We start from the raw sequence: 24,184 nt of genomic DNA on the forward strand, positions 1-24,184 counted from the left end.
CCCGGCCGCGGCCGCCATGGCCGCGCGCCTCCGCTCGCTCGCTCCCGGCCCGCCCGCCGCCCGCCGCCGGGTAAAGTCTTAGGTTCAGGGAACAAAAGCCTGGCTTGGTAGGGAGCTTTTCGCTCGCTCGCTCCGCGCTGATTTTCCCTTTCTTTTTCTTTCTATGGCTGTGGGTTGGCGCTCCTGAGCCCTTCCTCTGCCTGCCCTTCCGTCTCGGTCCCGGGTCTCCGATTCTCCCTCCAGCCCCCTCCGCCCAGGTCTTCGTCTCTGCGTCTGTTCCTCAACCCCATAGAAACTCGGAGATGGAGACCATGGAAGGGGCGCTAGAAGGAGCAGGAGCGACGCGGGCCGCTCGCCCCTCCGTGTCCGGGGGGCTATTGGGATGGCCCCTCGTGGGCTCTTTCCTCGGAGGCCCCTCTGACGGGTACACATACGCACATTTGTTCATTCAACAAACATTTGTTGAATGCTGACTACGTACAGACGCTGGGCTAGAGCAATGAACACAACAGGTATTCCTGCCCTCGGGGAGCTTCCGGTCCAGCTCACAGACACACGCAAGCGCGCACAGGGACTCAGAACCCTCAGAGGCACACGGAGGCGTTCACAGACACACAGACTCACTCCTAGCCTCATCCATCCACACCACCTTACCCTCCCAGAGTGACACAAACCCCAGGTCCAGCCCCACAGGCGCGCTTAGAGACTCCCGCGAGTTAGAGACCCACGACTACGGAAGTGCTCACGAACAACACGGTTACACTTGACCTCTATGCACACACACAAACACACGACACAAACTCACACACAGCGCCCCAAAAGATTAAATTCCCTGAAATTGGGTCTGGAGAAGAAGTGAGGGGGCGTCAGCCCGAAGGCTTCATCCCCAAGACCGGTGCGTGTAAGAGGGACGAAATCTGACCCTCCTACTTCCTAAAGGGGGTTGGACGCCCGCAGGGACCAAAGGTCACACTCTCTCAGCGGGTGGTGGGGTGGCGGAGGGGAGAAAGCAGCCCTGGGGGCTTCAGCGACACTTCAAAGACCTTACGGCCGGGAACGCTTCCTGCGGGGGAGGGGCAGGCTGAGAGGAGAGGGGAAGATCCGCGGGGGGACTGAGGGTGGAGGAGGCTGCCCCTCCTTCGGCGCAATGCCCCCCTGGCCGACTCTTCCGTCGGGACCGCCTCCTTTTCACCAGCACCTGTTCAACCGGAACATCAAGGGCCGGAGCCCGCCGCCACCCCTCCCCTCGCGTCTATTTAGTACCTTTCATCCCGGAAGGGGGGGTGAATCCCCGCCCAGAAGGGGGGAATAGGGCGGGGGAGAACTTGTCCTTGACCTGGTCTGTGGCATCAGGGATTTGCTCCCTTAATCCCAGCGAGGCTGGAGTTTGGGGAGGTCGGGGATGCTAAATTCTGGGCTGCAGCCCCCACCTCCCCTCGTTCCTGCAGGGACACGGGAATCCCAGAGGGCTGTCAGGACGAAGAGGCTCCATCTAAACGGGCCGGGGTCGGGGGCGGCCTGTCTCTGCCACTGCCGTGCCCGGGCGAGGGCGCCGACAGCCAGGGGTTCGCCGGGGGCCGGTCTGCGGACCCGGATCCCCGCAAGGACCGCCACGCGCCCGGATTCTTGGTCTGCTTTGTGAACTTCGCTCTTACGAAAAGTTAAACAAGACAAAGACGAGAAGTCTCACTTAGGAGGGTCTAACGAATTACCTTTACAGACAAGAATAAAACTTCAAGAAAATTAAACGCAAAAATGTCAGCCCTAGCCATGCGCCAGTTTCGGAATATTTGAATATTTGTTTTCGGGACCAACCGCGGCCGAAGTGCCCGAAATTTCGGGTTTCGCCGGACGAGGGTGACTGGAAGGCCCGTCGGTCCGTGCGTCCAGGGGTGGGCGACTTGGGAACTGGGGCCGAGGAGCCTTAGTCTCGGGTCCTCATCCCGAACGGGTGCACCGCCTGAAGGTTGCGGGATGAACGCGCGACGATACTTGTGCGTGTAGTAAGTGTGTTAGAAACATTGTTTCGTTTAATCCTCCCCACAACCCTTTGGAAGTGGATGTTAATATCCCCATTTTGTAGGCGGTACAACCGAGGTTCGGCAGATGATGTGACTTGCCCAAAGTCACACAGCCTGATAGCGGCAGAGCTGGGATTTGAATCCGGTCTGTCCTCCGCTAGGGCTGGGGCTCCGCCACCACGTGTTTGTCGAATGCCTGTGTCGAACTGAGATGTCCGCCCATCGCAAAAGTTCCCTTCTGAGGTCTGGGGAAACCCGGTGCCCCGCGGGCTGGGCTGGATTCGCGGCGCGTACTCCGGGGCTGAGCTGTCAAGCTCATTTTCCATCTTCCAATATCTTCCTGAGCACCTACTATGTGTCTGTCTACACAAAAAGAGCAAGAACAGGACTCGGCAAACCAGTGGTTCAAGCTCATCGTGTTCTTCTTGGCGTAACTGAGCCCTGATTTGGGGTGTCACGCTGAGCCTGGCTGTGCAGTTTTCGGCGAGTGACTTCACCTCTCAGAGGCTCAGTTTATCCCTCTTAAATGGGGCATTAACTCCCTCTGGCAAGGGCTGTAGTGAAGATCTAACGAAAGTCCTGTTGTCAAGCGCTAAGGCACACAGTAGGCGCTCAATCTCTGCTGGTCCTCTCTCCGCCCCTCTCAGCTTGCCAGGGCTGGGCATTCCCGCTCTCGCTTCCCGCCTCCGGCATCCTCGCCCGTCTCACGCGTCCCGCGCCTAAGGGACTGGGGCAGAGAGGACCAAACAGAAAATTATTTCCGCCCGCTCGGCCCGCCCCGCCCCGCCCCGCCCCGCCCCGCCCCGCCCGTCCCCGGAGCCAGAAGGGGATTGTGGGGCCGCCGCGGCCGCCGCCGGAGCCGAGCGGGGCGGAAGCGCGCGTGGCGCAGCTGCTCGGGCCCGACCGCGCCTGCCCCCGCACCTCCCGGCCCGGGACTGCGGGCTGTGGTCGGGGCGGTCCCGAGGCCCGCGGCTGCCGGGCGCGCTTCCACGAAGCCTGGCTCGCCGGTTCCCGGAACCGAGCGGGGGAGGCTGAAGAGTGTTGAGGTTTCGCTTCTGCTAGCCGGCTCGGCGCTTGGTTTCGCCGGTCTCGGGGGCTGGGGGCGCGCGTTCCCCGTTAGAAAGCCCCAGGCTCCGGGAAAGGACTGCGCCGGCGCCCGCGGGTGTGTGTTTCGTATGCGTCTTGTTTGCATACCGCTTTCTCCCCCGAAAGCAAAGCTTTCTGACCTTGGGGGCGTTCAGAGAGGTTAAGTTACTTTCCCGAGGTGACCCAGCCGGTCCGAAGCTTCAGGTGGTTTACCTGCCGGGTAGGAGAGCCTGGCGTGGACAAACAGAAAGAGAGGGCGCTAGAGTCAGGAAGACATGGGTTCGAGACCCAGCCTAGCCGCTTACTGGCTTTGACTGTGGGTTAGGAATGCTTTATCTGGGACCCTCCATTTCCCCATCTCAGAATGTGATTGGTAGTACCAGTCTCAGAGTTGATGAGAGCAGTGACACTGTCAGGTGCCGGCACAGCGGAGGGTGATTTCCCCGTCAAAGGTTATGACTGTGCCGTGCTCTCCCCAGTAACCTGGTGGGGGTGCCAGGGTGAGTGTAGGGTTCTTTCCTAAGTCAGACATCCTGTGCAAGAGGGATAGAGGCTCGATTTAAAGAGGAACTGGTGGGAGGAGGGGATTTCCCAGGCATTAGGGGGCCAGTCGTGGTGATTATTGTAAATAGTGACTCTGCTCCGGTGGGAGGTTTGGCTTTTCACATCTTTGTACAGGGAGAGCACAGTACTTAGTGTCAAATCCTGCCTCTGCCATTAGCTAGCAGTGTGACCCAGACTCTTGCTGTCTCAGTTTGCCAATCTGTGAAATGGGAATAATTGGATCCCCTCCTCCAATCTTCAGGGCTTTGGCAACTCCAGCCAATCAAGGTCCTGGCAGGTGCTTTAAGAGCTATGAGTGAGCCCAGGTAGTCCCTTTGACCATGTGAGGGCATAAGGGACTTCCTTTAGGGAGTTAAGATGGGTAGGAAGGGAAGAGGTTCATGAGATGAGGTAGCCACCTGCACAAACTTTTTCCAGAGCTACCTGGAGTCTAGTCCCAGCCCCACCCCTATCCAGCTGTGCGACCTTGGGTTAAGCAGTTGCCTACTCTGGCATTTGGCTGGGTGACTGGACCTTGAAAATCCCCTTGGAGTTAACATTTTGTGATTGATGACTCTGCTCCTGGGGAAGTTTCCAGGCTAAGAGATGACAGATGAATAGCACATTTGCCCTGCTGGGTTCCTCTTTTCCCCCGGTTCCTCCTGAAGTCTAATCTTCATTCCTCCTGTTATGGTTGCCTTCAGGACAGAAGTTGAGAAAGTTGTATTATTCAGTTTTTCAGCGAACACCTCATTGAGTCCTCTGGGTAGGCCTTAGGAGATACACAGCACCGGGATGGTGGGAGTGACGGACATATAAAGAAATAAGGGCTGTGATCGTGCTGAGAACAGTGCTGACACAGGCAGGCAGGAAGGAACTGTGTTTATGGAGTCGGGGAAGGCCTGAGCTGGGACCAAGTGGGTGAAGGAGGGTTTGCAGGCAGATAAGGGGCAGAAGAGCATTCCAGGCAGGGGGAACAGCGTGTTCAAGGGCACAAAGGTAGGAAACAGCAAAATGTGTATTGAAGTTGTGCATGTGGCAACTGCATGGTTGCATGTGTGGTAGGAGAGCAGGAGGGGGGTTAGAGGAGTGGCCTTAAGGCAAAAACCAGATTAAGGAGACCTTGCATATTTTGCTGAGGAATTTGGAATTAGTCGTGAGAGCAGTGGGGATACACTAGGGGCTTTTAAGTAAGGAGTACATGGTCAAATCTGCACATCGGTTGTCAAGTGTGGGATTGGTTAGGGTAGAGGGGAGGCTAGAGGTTGGGAAATTCATTAGGACAGCAATTCTCAACCTTTAAAGTGTGTGTGAATCCCCTGGAGGTCTTGTTAAAATGCAGATTCTGATTCAGTGGGTCTGGGGTGGCAGTCTGAGATCCAGCATTTTTAACCTGTTCCCAGGTGATGCTGTGTTGCTGGTCCAAAGAGAACACTTGAATAGTGAGTGGTAGGAGACTTGTATGGGTCCAGATGAGAGATGAGGGTTTGACTCTGGCAGAAGCAGAGGGAATGAGAGGAGGGCCAGGTATGAGAGTTTTAAAACCAGGACTCAGACTGTTTGGCAAGGCAAGACTGATGGGATGACTCCCAGAGCTGCAGCCTTGGGGGGATTTGGTGGAGGGGATGTGGCTGTCAACTCACCAGTAGAACCCAGGAGTAGGGATGGGGGTGCGGAGCTGGTGAGGAACTCCTTTAGACATGCCGATGTCCAGTGACTGTGGCACATGGGGTGGTGATGCTCAGTAGGCAGTCGATTGTTTGGGTCTGGATCAGCAGAGAGTCTCAACTGGAGAGACCCAGAAGGCTGTCCAGAAAAGCAGGAGAGTTCACGTCATGGAAGTCAGAGAGGCACATTTAAGGAGGAAGTGATGCCAGGGTCACATGCCATTGAGAGGTCAAGGGAAGAAAGAGTTATGCAAGGAAGAGGTCCCTGGTGACCTCAGCCCGGAAAGTTCCCGGCACTAGAGGGGGTGGAGGCCAACCGCAGTGGGTCAAGCAGGGACTGCAAGATGAGAAGGGAGGAAATAGTGGAGAACAGCGCTAGGGGGGATGGGAGGGTCAGGAGGAGAGGATGGATACCTCTGGTGGTGGTGATGGTGGTGATGACAACAGCAGTGATAAGGGCAACAGGTCGCTTTTAACGAGAGCTGATGTGCCAGACATTATGCTAAGCATCTAACATGCCCCTTGCAACAACACTGAGATAGGTTCTGTCCTTGTTCCCATTTTAAGGGAAGGAAACAAGCTCTGAGCACAAAGAGCACACAGCCAGTAGGTGTAGAAGCAGAATTTGAACGGTGCTTCTACCCATGAAGTCCGTCTAAATTATCAGCACGGGGGCTGTTCCGGGGCTGGTTCAGAACTCTCCCCAAGCCTCTCTCTATCTGTGACACTACTACGAGTTTGCCGTCGTTGATTTCATCCACCCCTGTTTGCTGACTGCTACTGTGTGCCAGATCAGGGGCCAGGCACTGGGGCTGCAGAAAGGATCAAAGGAGGTTGCAGCCTTGCAGGCGCTCGGGGTGGAGAGGAGCGACTGGCTGGTGGGCAGGTGAACCATGCCATGCTGTTGATATGTGTTGTAATGGGGGATGGACCACGTACAGAGGGAGGCCTGCAGAAGGAGCTCCAGCATCTGCCTGGGGAAGTAGGGCGAGGCTTCTTGGAGGAGGCAGGGTCTGAGCTATGACAGGAGTTTGCTGGGTAGCCAGGCGAGGAAGAGCATCACAGCTGAGGACCAGCAAGTGGACACGCTATTGTGAGAGCCCTGCTGTGTTCAGCGGGTACAAGTGTTCAGTGAAGGAGGAATGGAAAGTTGGGGGTGGGAGGGAAGAGGACATGAGAGCAGATAGGAGGGAAGGGATCAGGGCGCCTCACACATGGCCCAGACTTGACCCAGGAGCGTGAGGTCCCATGGATGATGCTGAGCAGATGCACATGTTGCAAAGTTCACTGTGGCCGTAGCAGAGTTGGCGGTCAGAAAGGTTAAGGCAGAAGACGGAGTGACTTCTGGTGGTCAGAGGGGTTAAGGCGGAAGATGGAGTGACTTCTGGTGGTTAGAGGGGTTAAGGCGGAAGATGGAGTGACTTCTGAAATTATCGCCAAGTACTAGAACATAAGTTCCATAGGGCAGTGATTTTTGTGTGTTGTGTTCACTCAAGGACCTGGATTGACATCTGGCACATGGTAGGTAGACAGTTAATGTTGAATGAATGGATGGATGAATGTTTGAAGGTCTCTGGAAGTGAGGAGGCGGACCTGGACTGGAGTGTCAGCGGGGATGGAGAGAGGGCATGTGTAGGGGTGAAGTTGAGAGGAGGGGTGATTGACAGCTGGCGGTGATGGAGTGGGAGGGTGACTTCCAGGTTTCTGCCTTAAACAACTGGACTCCTGAAGGAGGGAGGAGGAGCAGGGTTGGAGACAGTCGATGAGTTCAGGTTGGGCCTTGCTGAATTTGAGGTCCAGTGGACCATCCCAGAAGACAGTTGGATATATATATCACTTTAAAAATTGTAGAAGGCTTTTGAAGCATGTGCAATGTTCTGTGTACCTCTTCTGCTGTATCCCTGATACTCTGAAAAAATATTCAGAGGTATCTTTGAGCGTTGTCAGCAATAGATGGTAACTGAAGCCCTGACGCATGTGAGGTCACGCTGGGAGGCTGTGCAGGTGCAGAGAGCAGAAGAACAAGGCCAGAGGCCCAGGGGACACTGGCATTTAAGAGGGGGAGGAAAGGAGAGAAGCTAGGCAAGGAGGATGAGAAGGAGTGTCCAGAGATGGAGGAGGAACCCCAGAGAAAGGGGTGTCAGGGAAACCAGGGAGCAGAGAGGAAGGAGGGAGGGAGTGGCCCGCAGGGCAAGTGTCTCAGAGAGAGGCGACTGGTCCAGCATGGTGGAAGGGGAGGCGGTGGATTCCTTGAGGTGGGGAGACAGTGTGAATTAGACAACCTTCCTTGGGGCTGGGCTGTGAGCTGGAGGGAGACAGGACAGCAGAAGGGGAGGATGCAAGGTCAGGGAGGCGTGGCCTGCAGTTTACCAGACAGACTCAGGCACCTGGACTTGGGCTGACCAGAGGGGGCACTCTGCTTCTCCCAGAGAGAAGGGAGGAAGTGAAGGATGGGGACAGATAATGTGTGTGTGTAGGATTTTCTGCTTGATAGCATGTATTTTCCCTTTCTAGAAAATTTTTTCAGTTCTCTCCATTTTTTCCCGTTTTATTGAGATATAATTGACATAAAACACTATATTAGTTTAAGATGTACAACATACTGATTTGATAAATGTATATATTGTGACGTGATTACCACAAGAAGTTTAGTTAACATCTGTCACTCTATTTTTTTAAATAAATTTTGTCATAGTATAATTTACATAATAAATGCACTTTTTTTTTGGCTGAGGAAGATTAGCCCTAAGCTAATCTGTGCCAGTCTTCCTCTATTTTGTATGTGGGTTGGCGCCACAGCATGGCTTGATATATGTTGCAGGTCTGCACCCGAGATCTGAACCCGTGAGCCCAGGCCGCAGAAGGAGAGTGTGCAGAACTTTTAACCACTTGGCCACGGGGCCGGCCCCTAAAATGCACACATTTTAAGTGTACAAGTGATGACTTTTGACAAATGTGTACAGCCATGTAACCACCACCCCAATACAGAATATTGCCGTCTCCCCAGAAAGTTCCTTCATGTCCCATGGCAATCATTCCCCCAGCCTCAGGCCACACTTACCTTATTTCTATCACTATAGATCATGACAGATTTGTTTTGCTGGTTCTAGAGCTTTCTAAAAGTGGAATCTTACAATATGTGCTCTTTTGTGTTTGGCTTCTCTCGCTCGGCACTGTATTTTCTTTCTGAAACAGGAAGCAAAACCATTGCTGAGTTTGGGACTCAGGTGGAAAGCAGGAGAGGGGGCCACTCAGGGCTGGGGGACAGCAAGTGAGCAGTGGCCCCCAATTGTGACCTGCAGCAGAAGCAGAGCAAGTAGCCGCGTGGATTTGGGTTCAGGTATGAGGCTGTGCTCAGAGAGCTGAGGATTCTGGGATGCAGCAGACCTTGGTCACAGCAGGGGCAGGGCCAGGCCTGGGGGCTGAAGTGGTGTGAAGATGAGCCTGGCCTCAGGTGGACGTGGGAGGCCTAAGGATGATGGCGGAGTTGGGATTCAAAATCCTGGAGTTGGGCTTGACACGTCCCACTTTCCTGCTGTCAGCCTGGCCACCTCTTTTGCCAAAACATCTCTGGGATCCTTCTCTCTGTTCCTTGACCCTGGCCCGGGCCCTCAGTGCCTTGAGCTTGAACGTCTGCTTTCCTAGGCCAAGCCTTGGCTGGGACCGTCTCTCCTCCCTCTTGTGGGGTCTCTTTATCCTGATCTGCAACCTCTCCCTCACCTGCCTCTTTCCCCTCAGCCTCCAAATGGGCTCAGGCCACTTCTCTCCAAAAGGCCACCCCCTTGGCCTTGTCTCTGGGTCCCTCTGTCTCCCATCCCTGCTCTGCTCGTCCATCGGGAGACCACAGGTGCAGTCTCCACATGCCCAACTCCTCTTTACTCTCTGGCTCCCCCTCATCCCCACTGAAACTTTGCTGCCAAAGGCTACTACCAACCACTTGTCCTGGATGTTTTCTGGAGTTTTTGGCTGTCCAGTGTCCCCCTTCCTATTTCAGGGGAATGCCCCATAGGGTCATCTACCCTAGAACTTTCCATCTACCCTCACCTCCCCACCCCTACCCAACTGCTTCACCCACACCCTTCTCCATCTCAAATGATGACAGAGTCTTTCTAGTTGTTCAGTCCCCAAACCTGGAATCATTTCTTTCTTTTTTTTTTTTTTGGTAAGGAACATTGGCCCCAGATGAACATCTATTGTCAATCTTCCTCTCTTTGTTTTTTGGTTTGTCCCCAAGGGCCCCCAGTACCTAATTGTATATTCTAGTTGTAGGTCTTTCTGGTTGTGGTATGTGGGACGCTCCCTCAGCATGGCTTGGTGAGCGGTGTGATGTTTGTGCCCAGGATGTGAACGAGCGAACCCAGAACCGCCGAAGCGGAGTGCTCAAACTTAACCACTCGGCCATGGGGGTCGGCCCCCTGGAATCATTTCTGATTCCTCTCCCATGTCCGCTCTGTCAGCAAATCCTGCCAGTTCTACCTCACAATAACCACAGAATCTGAGGACTTCCCACGGTCTCCGCCATCATTCTCTCCCCTGGATTATTGTGGTAGCCTCCATCCTTGTCCTTGCCACCTAGTCCCTACACAGTGGCCAGAGTGATCCCATTCAACTGGGAGATGATCAGGTCACTCCTGAGCTCCAAGTCCTCCAGGAGTTCCCACTGTGCTCAGAGGGGAGCCCACATCCTTATAGGGGCCTGCAAGGTCCCCTACAGTCTGCTGCCCCACCCCCTTGGCCCCATCCCCCTCTTCCCTGTGCTCACCTGCTGCAGCGGCCGGCCTCCTTGCTGTTTCCTGTGCACACCGGCAGGCTCCTGCCTTCTCCATTAGGCTCTCCTTGAATGCCTCGCCTTGCAGCCCGTGCCCCCCACCACTCCTGATCTTCCTCCTACTTTCTCTTTGTCCTCAACCTTCTACATTAGCCACATATTTCTCTCTGTGGTTTGTCATCAGTCTTTCCCCTCTAATGTCAGTGCCAGGAAGACAAGGATCTCTGTGGATTTGGTTGCTGTATTCAAATGCCTAGACCTGTGCCGGGCACATCCTGGGTGCTCAGTGAATATTTACTGAAAGAACTGAAGGAGGGAGTTCTGAGCCTCTGTCTTCGTCCCTGGGCACTGAGCTATGGGCACATGATCCAATCCTCGCCCATCTGATGCCTTCATGCTCTGCTCTAAGGAGCAAGTGAGCAGAACAGAGGCTAGTGGGGGTCCGTCTTGATGGCAGGCGTTGCTCCTGGTGTGCGGAGTGGGGGTGGGGTACCATGTCCTGTGCCTGTTCTTGCTGAGAGACAGCTGTGCTTTTTGCTTCTTAGGCTCCACCTCCAGGTGATCCTTTGTGTTCTCTGTTTTTGCTAAGAAGCCAGAGTCGGTTTCTCAGACCCCTGACGGGTTCATTCAGAATTGCTAAGGCCAGTAGCTGATCAGTCATTGTCCCACTTAACCTCCCCGTGGCATTAGATTCCCGTGACCACCCTGCCCGGCTCACTGTCCCACATTTCTCAGCCGCCTTTGCTGGGGTCCTTTCCCCCTGCCCATCCCGCAGGGGTCTTCTGGATCCACATGACTTTCCCTGGAAAAGCTTATCTACGCCTGTGCCCATAGCCGCACCTTGACCCGTGTGCCCGTGGCTTGACCCTGACTGCTCTCCTGTCCCAGATCTCCTGTCGCGGGTCTCCTGGCATTACACTCATCAGAACTGGCTCCCGGGAACTGAGAGCAAGATGGAACTTGACATCTCCCATCCCCGGACCCACCCCTTGTCTTGTAACCTCAGTCAATAACCTCCGCTTTCTCCTGAGATGAAAACCTGAGGGTCCTTCTCAACCTTTTCTCTCCCTCACGCTGAATCAGCCACCAAGTCCCGTAAAATCGACCTTATCAACACCTCTGAAATCGACATGCTTCCCCACTTCCCCTAAATACAGCCCTTTTTCAGCATCCTTCTTGCTGAGCTAGGCAGCTGCCTCCCAACTGACCTCTCATCTCCCTTCTTCCTTGTCCCTGCTCCCTCCACGTGGCTCCTGGAACCAATCTCTGGAGCATACTCCTGCTGGGCACAGAATGTGCAGGTTCCAGGAACCCACCTTCAGGCAGATCCCTGTCCAAGGGGAGCCCACACCCCCAAGTCCCAGAGACAGACAGACTCTAGCTGGGAGAACAGACATCCCACCCACCTCCTGACTTCAGTCTCTGGCCCACTGAGCTGAGAGAGACCGCACAGCTCCAGGTTCACACTCACCCTCTGAGGCTCACAGGAAACAGCCCTCATCAGAATGAATGGAAGAGAGTCCTTGCTGTGAATGAAATGCCAATGAGGAATAACTTAAGCTAATTATCGAGTCATGCCGGAAGCCAAATTATAGACATTGTCATGTTATAAACACCATTTCTCATGAGAGCGGCTTGGAGACATCTGGGCAGCTAGGAGCCTGGCTCATTATTTTCCCCTCCAACCTGCTTCTCTCAGGTGTTCCACCATGGACGTGCAGGAAGCCTCCGCTTCAGCCATGGCTCCTGGATCTCCCCTCCCCCTGGCCAGTTGCTTACAAGTGCTGCTGATTCTCCCTCAGACACCTGTCCAACCTGTGGTCACTGCCTTCCTTAGGTCTTCCCCATCAGAGCCTCCATTTTCCTCATCTGTAAAATAGCATTTTTCTTTTAAGCACAGTGAAGGTTTCATGTTGATCAAGTATGCCAAATGCATAGTGTAGAGCTGGGTTCAGGCTGAGCATTCGGAAATGCTAGTTTCCTACTCCCTTCATGTGGCCCAAGTTTGATCACCTGACTTCCTTTGCTTAAAAGTGGTCCATAATCCCCTTTCCTACAGGACAAAGTCCAAATTTCTCATCAAGGCATTCAGCCCTTTGAGTTCTGGTTCCTGGCCACCATCCTCACCACTGTTAGCCACACTGACCTTCACCCCTTTATTAAAAACACAATCATTCCAAGGTTATCATCCCACAGATTACCTGTTGGCCCCAAAGGAAGAAAATGCAACTTCTCAAAAAGGGATCACCTGTCACCAATGGGACCTACTGGTCAACATTCCATCACTGAGAGTGGAGCTCAGGCACTGAGGACTCCCCAGCATCATGCAGCATGAGGGAGGGAGTGTCACCCATGGAGAGTTTTTGCCCGTATAGTCAACCTGAATCTAATCAAGCCTGTAGATCTAATTTCCAGTTTACAGGAAATACAGGATAAACAACACCACCAGGAAGCAATCAGAGAAATCGAGAAGGTGGGGCATGATGTCTGTAATTTACTTAAAGTACTTTAGCAATCCAACAACTTGATGGCATGGGGGGGGGGGGGACACCACAAAGTTATTTGAGATTTAAATGAGACTTAAGAGACATATTCAATGCAATGTGTGGACCTTATTTAGATCCTAGTTGGAACAAACCAAATGCAAAACCAGCATTTTGGGGGACAGTTAGGGAAATTTGAATATGGTCTGGGTATTAGATGATATTAAGGAATTATTGTTAATTTTGTAAGATGTGATCGTAATATTGTAGTAAGAAAACTTCCCAAAGTATTTAGGGGTGAACTGCCATGCAAACTCTAAATCATTTAAAATATTTCCCCCAAATGAATAAATATACTAAAATGTTAATAATTATTACCATAATTACCCATCTAGGTAATGGGTATGTGGGGGTTCATTTTACTATTTTCTACTTCTCTTTTGGTTTGAAACGTGCATAATAAAGAAGATTTTTAAAAATGTATTTGAGTGCCCCCTATGTGTACAGCTATGGGCTAAGGCAAAATCTAATGTGGTCCTTGTCCCCATGAAGCACAGAATGTGGTAGGGGAGAGGTGAATGATCAGTTAATCACACTAACGAATAGTGACAGGCAGATGAAAATGCTCTGAAGGAAAGTTATCCAGTTCTTGAGGCGGGATAATGATGAAGGCTGACCTGGTCACAGTCTGGAGGGGTAGGGAGAGGTTATCTTCGAGGAAGGAATGAGTCAGTGGAACTCTTGATAGGAGCAGGTGTTGGCCAGGCACAGGAGAAGGGAGGTGGGGAGAAGTTTACAGTCAGAAGGAACAAGGGCCAGCCCGTGGCCTAGTGGTTAAGTTTGGTGCACTCTGCTATGGTGGTCTGGGTTCTTTTCCCGGGTGCAAACCTATACCATTCATTGGCGGTGATGCTGTGGTGGTGACTCACAAAACAGAGGAAGATTGGCACAGATGTTAGCTCAGGGAAAATCTTCCTCAGCAAAAAAAAAAAAAAAAAAAAAGGAACATCTTCCTCAGCAAAAAAAAGAAAGAAAGAAAGAAACAACATGTGCTAAGGGGGAGTGAGGGCTTGTTGTTTCGTCACTAAAGAGTGGCTGATGGGAGAGAGGACAGGACAGGGGAGGTGGAAGGTGAGGGAACCCACCGGCCCTCTCCAGGAGGACCTGTGGGTGGGGTTATCAGGCTTAGGTAACCCTACATGTGAGCCAAGTTAATGATTTCACTTTCATCATGAAAGCAATGGGAAGCCATTAAAAGGTTTTGAGCAGGGGTAACACAATCCAATTTGTGGCTTAGATAACTGGTGTCTATGTAGAGAGCATGGCAGGATGTAGGTGGGAATAAGCAGACATGGGGTGTATGATGTGACTTGCTGAGGTGTTGGCTCAGCGGTGCCACGATGACGCCTAGGTTTCTGGCTGTGGAAGTGGGTGGATGGAGGAACCATATATCGGGACATGTTTCCCTGGAAGCAGAAGGTGTGGCAGAGGCAGATCGCTGATGATTTGAGACAAGTTGAGTTTGCAGGGGTCTTGAAATGCCTGAGGTAGAGGCTGAGTGGGCACTGGCGGTTTTGGTCAGAGCTGAGAGGAAAGCTTCCGTTGGCCGGATGATAATTGCAGAGCGAGCACAGACGAGTGTACAGAGAGAGAAGAGAGACGTTCTGGACCGAGCCTTGAGGAACCCCGACGTTTGGGCTGAGGAGGGGAGAGTGAGCCTGCGCTGAAGACCAAGAGAGAGCAGCTGGTGAGGCAGGAGGACACTAGGAAAGCGCAGTGCCCAGAGGGCGAGGGACTGGAAAGTTCCTGGAAAGAGGAAGTGGCCAGTCACGTGGGATGCTGTTGAGAGGTCGAGATGGAGGGCTGACAAGAGCCTGCCAGTTTTGATGCGATGGAGGCCACTGGGACCTCAGCAGGAGCTATTTTGGTGGCGGGTGGGGGTGGAAGCAGATGGAAGCGGGTTGAGGAGTAAGTGGGAAGTGAGAAAAGGAAGACAGTGTGCAGACAGTTCCTGGGGGAAGTTTGGCTGTGAAGGGATGGAGAGAGGGATGGGGCTAGAGCCTGTGTGGTCAGGAGAAGAGTTGACTTTTTAATGGGAGAGACACGCTGATGGGAGTGGCTCTGCAAGAGAGATAAGGGCTGACTCTGAGCAGGAGGATGGCACAGGACCAATGCCAGGGCATCCCTCTACTTAACAGGAGGGAAAGACGTTGGTGGCTGGTAGTTGGTGGCACACAGGACGGGCACTTGCCTGCCTCTGTTCCTTGCGCATACTGTTTCCTCACTGGAATTCTCTCATGCCTCCTTTGCGTATCCCTGCTCATCCTTTAGATGATGGAAGTGGAAGATTACCGGCTCTGAAAAGACTTCCCTCCTCTACCATTCCAAGGGTGGCCATCCCTCTATTGCTCCTTCTCAAATTAGCCTGTAATGTGCATCTCCCTCATTGCCTCTGAGTCCCCAGGGCCTGGCCCAGGGCTTGCTACAGGTGGGTGCTCAGTGACTGCGGAGTGAGTAGATGAATGAACTACCTACAGACGTGTGGAGGGAGAATAGCAGGAGGAGGGCAAACCTGGAGTAATTCCTGGGGGGATGTGGAGCAGGGATGGGATGAGGGAAGAAATAGGAGGAGGGGAAAATGCTAAGCTACTGCCCAGAGCACTTGCATTTATCAAGGGCTTTTGTGGACCAGGTGCTAAATGTACGGTTTCTCATTTAATCCTCACGATATCCCCAGAAGGAATATTGTCTGCTTGTATATTACCTGGCTCACCCTATTTTACTAGAATGTAAACTTGTGGGAGGGTTGTCTGTCTGGTCACCACTGTGCCTTGAGCACTCGATAGGCATTTAGACAGGGGTGCCAGACAAAACACAGGGTGTCCAGTTAAATTTGGATTACAAAGAAACAACAAATATTTTTTTTAATAAGTAAGTTCTGTATTTTTGTGCTAAATTTGGCAATCCCGTATATAGTAGATGCTTAATAAATATTGTTAAATAAACATTGCTTGATTAGATGACACCGTGGGGATGCAATCAGTAAATTCCCGACTGTGGGAAATCTAGATAACAGTCTGGTACCTTCAATGAATACGTTGGAAGGAGAAAATAAAAAGAGATAAAGGAGGAATTTATAGATTAAAAGAGAGTTGAGACATATCAACCACTTGAAATCCTTCTTTGGATCCTAATTCAAAGAAACTAAACAAATTGTAAAGAAAAAATATTATAAGATAATTAGAAATTTGAACACTGATTGGCTATTTGATGATTTTAATGGATAAAAATTCTTTCTAGGTTTGATAATAGCATTGGGGTTATGTTTATTTTTCAAGAGTCCTTATCTTGGAGCTGAAATATGTACTGGAATATTTAGGGATGAAATTATATGATGTCTGGGATTTGCTTCAAGATAATATAGGGTGTGTTCTATATTTGAATTGTGGTTACATGGGTGTATTCATTTGTGAAAACTATTTGAACTGTACATTAAAAATGCACATTTTATTGTGTGTAAGTCATACCTGAATAAAATTGATTTTTTTCCCCAATGGGAGTAGGGGAGGAAGTGGGTGGGGGCAAGGGTAAAACAAGGTTGGCCACAAGGTGGTAAGTGTTGACGCTGGGTGTTGGGTACATGCAGGTTCATTATATACCCCTCTGTTTACTTTTGTGTAGGTTTGAAATTTTCCATAATCAAACATTTTGCGATTGCATGCAGACACTATTCCTATTTTAGAGACGAGGAAACTCCAGCAGAGGTTAAGTAACTTGCCCCCAAATCACACAACTGGTAAAAGGATGAGTCTGGAATATGAACAGACCCATCTGAGTCCAGAACTTAAGCTATTAACTGTAGGTGCAAATTTCCAGAGGGTGTAGAGCAAAGTGTGGGTGTTGGCTGGGGGGTGATGCAGCCCTACTGGGATGGAATAGAATCTGACTTAGGGAATTCTGGAAGCAAGATGAGCAAAAATGTTAGCCACAGCGTGGTGGGGTAAGAAATGGCTTCCTTCTTAGGTTCATTGTTATGGTGTAGACTTATGGTCATGAGTGTGGATCATGAGTGTGGACTCAGGACCCTGCTCCCTGGGTTTGAGTCCTGGCTCTGACACTTGCTAGCAGTGTGACCTTGGGCAAGTCACTTAAAATCTCTGTCCCTCAATTTCCTCATTTATAACATGGACATTCATAGGAATGTCAAATGATATAGCCAGTATGGAAAATAGTGTGGCAGTTTCTTAAAAAGTTGAACCTAAATTTACCATATGACCTGGTGGTTCCACTCTAACATGAAAACATATGTCCATACAAAGACTTGTATGCCACTGTTTATAACAGTATTATTTGTAATAACCGAAAAGTGGAAACAACCCAAACGTGATTGGATAAACAAAATTCGGTGTGTCCATACCATGGGATACTCCTCAGCAATAGAAAGAAACAGACTACTAATAGGGGCTGCAACCTGGGTAAATCTCAAAAAATTAGGCTTTTGTGAAAGAAGTCAGATGCAAAAGAGCACATATGGTAGATTCCATTTTTATGACATGGCCAGAAAAGAGAGATCTATAGAGACAGAAAGTAGATTAGTCACCTGGGGCTGGGGGCGGGAACAGGATGTTACTGCAAGTGGCCATGAGGGTTCTCTTAGGAAATTTTCTGAAACTGGATTATGGTGATGGTTGTATAACTCTGTAAATTTACTAAAAATCATTGAATTGGACACTTAAAATGGGTAATGTATGTTATGTAAAATTTCTTTAAAAACAAAAGTATCTCATAGAATTGTTATGGGGATTAATAACATACAGTGCTTAGAACAGAGACTGGAATGCAGTCAGTGCTGTAGAAGTTATTATTATTGGGCTGGATGTCTGGGGCCGGTTCCCTGCTGTGTCTTCTCGCAGGGAAAGGGCAACCGGGCAGGTCCCCTGCTCCCAAATCCGCAAACACAGGCCTTTGGGTGAGACCGAGATGGGCCACGAAGGGGAAGGGCTGGCTTCCAGGTCCCTCGGGGGCCTTCCTATCCTTTATTCCGGAGATGTCAGATGGGACCCAGCATCCAGCCTCGGCTCTCTTTTTCTGCTCTGAAGAGAAGGGGCTCCGGACAAGGGTGTTTCCTCCTCATCCCACAGGCTGAGAACGGAATCCAGTGCCCTCTACTGTAGGCAACAGGAATTGCATCAGCTGAACCAGCCGGCTCATCACATTTCCACCCTCCTGACGATGTTGTGAGGACGCTACTGTTGTCTCCTTTTTCATGATGGGGACATTGAGACCCAGAATGTCTAGGTGACCTTCCCAGGGTTGCACAGCTGGCACCCTCAGCCCAAGCTCTCTGAAAAAGGAGGCTCGATGACTCCACGTCTTTTCGGCTGGAGAGTTACTCACACTCATTCCAAATGTTTGTAGAGCACTTCCAGGTCTACAAAAGGCTTTGCCTTCCTGGCTGTATCCTGGGGTGTCCGATTCCAGGAAGAGGAAGAAGGGAAAGTGGAGATGGAGGTGATTCCTCCTCCAGGGAAGGACTCTCAATAGTAAAGATTCCCAATAAAGCCCCTAAACTCAGATTTGGGGGACTGGTAGCTTTTGGAGTGGGAGAAGCAGGAGGCCATTGATCTACACTGTTATATAAGTGTCATTCATTTTTTTTTTTCACACCGAAAAATTTCTTGAGTGTTCTCTCCTTGTGTCAACACTGTGCTAGGTGCAGGAATGAAAATATGAATGAGACTCTAGGGGATAAAAGGAGTTTCCCAGTCCAGGTTCCCTCAGGTGGGGCCAAGACCTCACCCCAGGCATCTCAGCTGCTAAGTAGGGCTGGTGTTGGCTGGAACTGAAGCAATGCCCCTCTGCCCCACAAGCAAAAGAAATCTGGCACTACTGTCTCAGAATAAGTGTTCTCAGCACTGTCGACCAGAAGAGACAGCTGTGAAGATCATCATCCTTCTAGAACTTCCCCCTGTGTGTGTGTGTGTGTAGGGAGGGGCCAGGGCTCTTGGGGCACTCAGGAACCCTGGAGTCTAGACTGGCAGGACCCCAGGGTCCCCCCTCATGACAACTTCCCTGAAGACTTCAGCAGAAGATGCTAGGGGGTGTGTTGAGCAATAGAACACCACACTCCTTGTTCCTCAAGTCTTAGCCCCACCTTGGGGGCTTTACCTCGGGCCTCTGCAAAAGGGAGGTAGGGGAGGCAGACCTTCTGGGTCCCTTTCCTCCCAAATATTATTTGATGAAATGTAGGAAAACAATGCTTCTGTTGTCACCACCAGGAGCGCCAGGAAGCAAGCTGCATCATTTGTCCCCTAACAGAAACCCTCTCTTACCCTGGCCCCAGAATGAGACATTTGTCTCTGTGACCCTCCCTCCCCACACACACCCCCTTACTCCATGTACTCATACCAATGTCTCTTTATATTTCTGGGGATGGGAGGCAGTCATATTCCAATAACCTGATTTTTATCAAGAGAGAAATATTCTGGGGATTCATTGACTTACCAATATTTACTGAGCATCTATTATGTCGGGCACCGTTCTAGGCAGTGGGGATGCAGTAGTGATTAAGACAAAATTCTCATCAGCTCATCTCCAGACTAATGGGAGAGACGGACAATAAAGAATACATTCACAGACTTCTGTGTAACAGTAAGCTCTACAGAAACTAAAGGAGGGTAAGGAAAGAGAACGTGTTGCAGGGAGGCTGTCCTCCATTATCAGGATTTTTAGTGGGAATTCACTTTTTCTTTCCTTTACTCTCCTTGGGGGAGATAAGAGTGAGGGTCTGTGTGTCCCCTCCTCTGGCCTCCTCAACCCATTTTGGCAGCTCAGGCCTCAGAGGGCAGAGTCTTGGGATTCAGGGTGGCTACACAGCTAGCCCCGCAGAATTTGGTTAAGGGGCCACTTAGAAACTGCATTAGAGAAATGGAAGCAGGTACCGAGAGAGTCTATTTATCGTCTTCCGTGGGCGTAATAATACTCCTCCTCCGAGTTTATTTTTTCCTTTGTTCATCTTGCACACACCCAATTCCTAACTACTCATTCGACTTTTTTTGAGTCCACTGTGTGCCAGGCACTGTTCTGGGGACAGGAACAGAGAGGTAGGGAACATTCTCTGCCTGCAGGAGTCCCTGCCGTGCAAAGCTTGCAAACCACCATCGCCTCATTTCACCTTTTCCATCAACATTGTTTCTGAGATTCATCTACCTTGATTCACGTAGCCTCAAAAGGTAGATAGGAACAATCCCATTTTACAGATTCGAAAACCGTGACTGCTAAGGGAAAAAACAATTGCTTTGCGACGACTGCACACCAAGACGCCACCGGGCCACGTGCAGCCGCGCATTTCGCCCCTCACGATCCCACCCGCGCGCTCTCCGTCCTCGCCCCCTCCCAGCCGCCGCCGCGCCGGGTCCACGTGTGTGTGTCTGTGTGCGGAATGGGGACGGGGGCGGTGCCGCCGGAGGGGTGGGGTCCGGGCTAACGTCACAGGCAGTGCTGCCCAATCAGCGGCGGGCTCGCGGCCCCGGCGCTGGTATTGGGGCAGCGAGGGGGCAGTTCTCTATAACGCGGTCTCCGGGAGCCAGCGGGGAAGAAAGAAGCCGAGCGGGCGGAAGGCGCCCTCCCCGCCGCCTGGGCCCGGGCACCGGGTGCCGGGCCCGGGGTCCTTCCCGCCTCCCGCGGCCGCCGGCCGCTTTGTTTCCCCAGCCTCTGCGCTCCGGGCTACTCGAGAGGGGCTCCCGCCGGGGCTGCGCAGGGAAAGCGGCGGCAGGAAGGGCGGCCGACCGCGCCGGGACTCGCAGGGACCCAGGAGTCCGGCCGCCGGGAGGGCCGCGTGACGAGATCGAGGAGGGAGCCAGAGCTCCGCGGCCCAGGGGTGCGGGCCGGGGGCGCCCGTGAGCAGAGACCTCCCCGTCGAGGGGGGGCGATGTTCCCCTCGCCCGTGGGCTCTTCGGGCAGCCAGGGCATCCCGCCGCTGGGACCAGGGCCCCCGCAGTGGGCACCCCCCCGGGCGGTTCCATGGAGACTCTGTGCCCCGCTCCCCGCCTCGCAGTGCCGGCGTCCCCGCGAGGGTCGCCCTGCTCCCCTACACCCCGGAAGCCGCGTCGGGGGACCCAGGAGTTCTCTCCGCTGTGCCTGCGTGCCCTTGCCTTCTGCGCCCTTGCCAAACCCCGGGCGTCCTCTATGGGCCTGGGGCCTGGGGAGCTGGCGCCGCGGGCCCCGGTGCTGCTGGGCCCTCGCGACCCCCTGTGCACCGGCAGCTGGTCCCCGGATGGCCTGAAGCACCTCGCGGGACAGGCCGGGCGGTCCAGCGATTCAAACTGCCCGGCCGGCCAGGATGCCGACGCCGCCGTGTGCCGGGGCCGCGGCGAGGAGGAAGAGGGCGGAGGCAGTTTCCCGCACTTCGGCGCTCGCTCCGGCGTAGCTCCCGGCCGCTGCCCGGCGCCCCGGCGCCCTCGGGAATCTCCTACCAGCTCCGCCTCGGCTCCACCTAGGCCAGCCCCGGCTCTCGACTCCCAGCCTGGCCCCGCCGCCAGCCCGCATCAGGAGCCCGCTTCCCGGCCTCCGCCGCCACCTGCGGGCCTCGCCACTGAGCCCGCGGATCCCGGGCCCGCGTCGGAGCCGCCTCCGCCGGGCCAGACGGCCGCGGTCGATGAAAACTCCCCGCAGGCCGCCCCCGAGGCACCAGCCGCCAGCCCCTCGACGGCCAGCGGAGCTCCGGCCGCGCCCGGCGATCTCCGCCAGGAACATTTCGATCGTCTGATCCGCCGGTCGAAACTTTGGTGTTACGCGAAGGGCTTCGCCCTCGACACTCCGAGTTTGCGCCGGGGCCCCGAGCGGCCGCCAGCAAAAGGGCCCAACCGAGGAGCCGCCAAGAAACGCCGGCGGTCGGCGCCCCCCCATCGCAGCGCGCAGCCCCGCCGCCCAGCGCCGACGCTCCCCACCGCGAGCACCTTCAGCCTCCTCGACTGCTTCCCCTGCCCCCCGGCACTAGTGGTGGGCGAGGACGGAGACTTAGGGCCGGCATCCTCACTTCGCCTCCAGGGAGACTCTAAGCCCCCGCCTGCCCACCCGCTCTGGAGGTGGCAGATAGGGGGGCCTGCTGTCCCTGAGCCCCCCGGCCTCAAATTCTGGGGGATCAACTTGGAGGAACTCTGAGCGCGAGACCTCTTCTGCCAAGGGAGGAAAAGTTGGGGCCACAGCCAAACTGCGGGCTTGAGGGTCGAGCCTCGCTTCTCACATCTGCCTGTCCCCTCTATGGCTTACGGCCTGTGGTCAGAGGGACCTCAAATGACAGTGATCTTCAAGCACCTAACTGGTTGAAGTGACACCCCCTCCCCCTCATCCTCATCCTTTGGAGACGAGCCAAAGGCTGGAGTCAGGAGAAGGCTTAACCGAAAAAGGCTTAATGACATAGATTCCAGCCCCTCCCCTCTTCCATCTCGGATCTCTGGGGGCAGGGCCTTCACCCCAGGGGGAGCAAAGGAGGCTACCGCTCAAAGACAAGAAAAAAAAGAGGGAGAGAGACCTTGGTGATGGACAAACCGGTTGTTTCTGTGGGCGAGCCTGGGGATGAGGGGGCTGTGGTGGGGGTGGGGAGGTGATTGGCAGCTCCCTGGGGGCATCCCCCACCCCCACCATCAGGCTTTTAACCCTTCACTCCCCTCAGGCCTTCCCTAGATCTCCAAGCACCACCGCAGCGTTCACGGAGGAGGAGACAGCTTGGGCAAGGGGAAGATCACCCCCTTCCTGTTCTTTCCCAGGGCCCCCCAATTCAGGTGACCCCTAATGAGCGAGGTCTTCAGTCTCAGCCACCAACTCTTCCCTTTTGTCCAGTTTTGGAGTTACCCTCTTCAATTTTCCCTGTTTGCTTTCAGTTTATAACGTCTGATGGGTAAAAGAGGACTCCCTCCCCGCCCCCATAAATCAGCCCCCTCCTCTAGTTTACTCCCGGTACTAGGAGGGGCAGGGCTGAGGGCCTTCCTCCCCTCCAAAAGTGCAAACTTTGCCTGGGGAAGGGGCCAGAGACGTCCCAGGGAAAGTAATGGAAGGTGGAAGAAATCAATAAAATCAGACCAAACAAGCTGCCTTTCGAGGTCCTCTCCACCGATTTGTGGATGGGAGGGGGTGGAGGTTGAGGGCAGGCCTGGGTCCGTTCTTGGGACACCCGAAGACACTCAGCCCCCTTACCGGGTAGAGACAAGCTGCTTTTTGTGAAGGGGTAAATGAAAGGGCTCTTGGTCCAGGCACGAGGTCCAGTGGGGTTTGAAGGGGCAAAGTTTGGGTTTGGATGGGAACTGGGCAGAGGTACCTTCAGCTTCCCTCCCTAACTTCTGGCATTTCGGGAGTTGTCAGGGACCTGATGGATCCGAAGTGGGCAGGGCCAGGGGATTAGTTTTGAGGTCAGAGGTTCTGTTTTCTAGGGGGGAAGGGAGAGAGAGGCCTGGACCACGCCCTCGGGCTAGGAGGACCCTCTAGAGTCCAGAGGAGTGGAATCGCTTTCTCCTCCACCCAGGTGAGGTCAGGGGAGGTTAGCTCAGAGGGAGATTCCACGCTTAGGTGTGAAGGGGACCCGAGGGTTGTGGCTCTGCCCAACAACTGAGGGACCCAGTGACCCTTCTGCCTACACTAGTGAATAGTGCCCCCTTTTCCCCCAAAACGGGGTGAGGGAGGAGCAATTCCCACATACGATACTGGGGAAGGACTTGTCTCCTTTTCTGTGAAAATGCTTTGTAAAAAGTTGTTATTGTTTGCGTAGAGCAGATTCTTGAGAAAAACTGTCTTGGACCACAAAAGTTTTGTTTTAAAAGCTGTCTCTTTTAATTTTTCCTTCGCTGGGGGTGAGGGTGGGGGTGGGGTGGGTGGGCGTGGGGTGGGCACTGCTCTCTTTCTCCTCAACATCTGGCCTTTATGAACCCTGCTGACCTCCCCTCCCCCCTCCAGCTGTGTTGTGGGGAGGAGGGGGGAGGGCCCAGAGAGTGCCTTCCATTCCTGTGCTTCAGGGGTATCCGTCTTATCTTGCCCCCCAAGAATGGGGGAAGGCAGAGGGAGAGAGCAGATGTGAGGGGTGGGGAGGGCGTCGCGGTGAAGAGAGGGTGATGTTTGCAAGGAGAAATGCAGGCAGGCACAATCCTGTTTTTAAAAAGTTCCTTGCTGTTAATAATGTGGTCCAGGTCAGCTCTGGCCTTTTTGACCAGCCTGGTCGGGATGGCGTGAGCTTGGCTGAAGGAGGAAGGAGTGCTGGGTCATGAAATACTCCTTGTGGACTCTCCTCCCAGGAGTGGGAGGTGATGCCGTTCATTTGGCTTCGCTCCTCTTCCCGTAAGTGAAAGTATTAGCCTTCCACCTGGACGAGGGCTGGGCAGTGAGTTAAAAACACACCTTTTGGCCAGATCTGGAACTTCCCTCCTTGCTGAATGGTTTAATTTGGAGAATCTCAGGGCTGGAAGGGTCCCTAGAAACTTTCTAGTCATTTTACAGAATAGGGAACTGTATTAGTTTCCTGGGGCTGCCGTAAATTGCAACAAATTTGGTGGCTTAAAACAACAGAAATTCATTCTCTCACAATTCTGGAGGCCAGAGGTCTGAAATTAGGGGGTCAGCAGGGCCGTG

At 53.2% G+C, this 24,184-nt stretch overlaps 1 protein-coding gene and 2 long non-coding RNA genes across 3 annotated transcripts in view; all 3 read left to right on the top strand.

The window, feature by feature from the left end:
* Positions 1-24,184, top strand: part of LOC139074056 (uncharacterized) — a 41,515-nt gene that overhangs the window by 14,713 nt on the left and 2,618 nt on the right. The window lies entirely within an intron of this gene.
* LOC139074057 (uncharacterized) lies at positions 587-1,765 on the top strand. The gene is made up of 2 exons (XR_011523373.1): positions 587-895; positions 1,449-1,765. It is a non-coding gene; the product is annotated as an uncharacterized lncRNA (long non-coding RNA).
* EPOP (elongin BC and polycomb repressive complex 2 associated protein) lies at positions 20,127-23,381 on the top strand. The gene has a single exon (XM_070562158.1). It carries the CDS (start codon positions 20,591-20,593, stop codon positions 21,728-21,730), a length of 1,140 nt encoding a protein of 379 aa, XP_070418259.1. The 5' UTR covers positions 20,127-20,590; the 3' UTR covers positions 21,731-23,381.

This window comes from Equus przewalskii, chromosome 10 (genome assembly GCF_037783145.1).
Source record: "Equus przewalskii isolate Varuska chromosome 10, EquPr2, whole genome shotgun sequence".
In the NCBI taxonomy this organism is placed as follows: domain Eukaryota; kingdom Metazoa; phylum Chordata; class Mammalia; order Perissodactyla; family Equidae; genus Equus; species Equus przewalskii.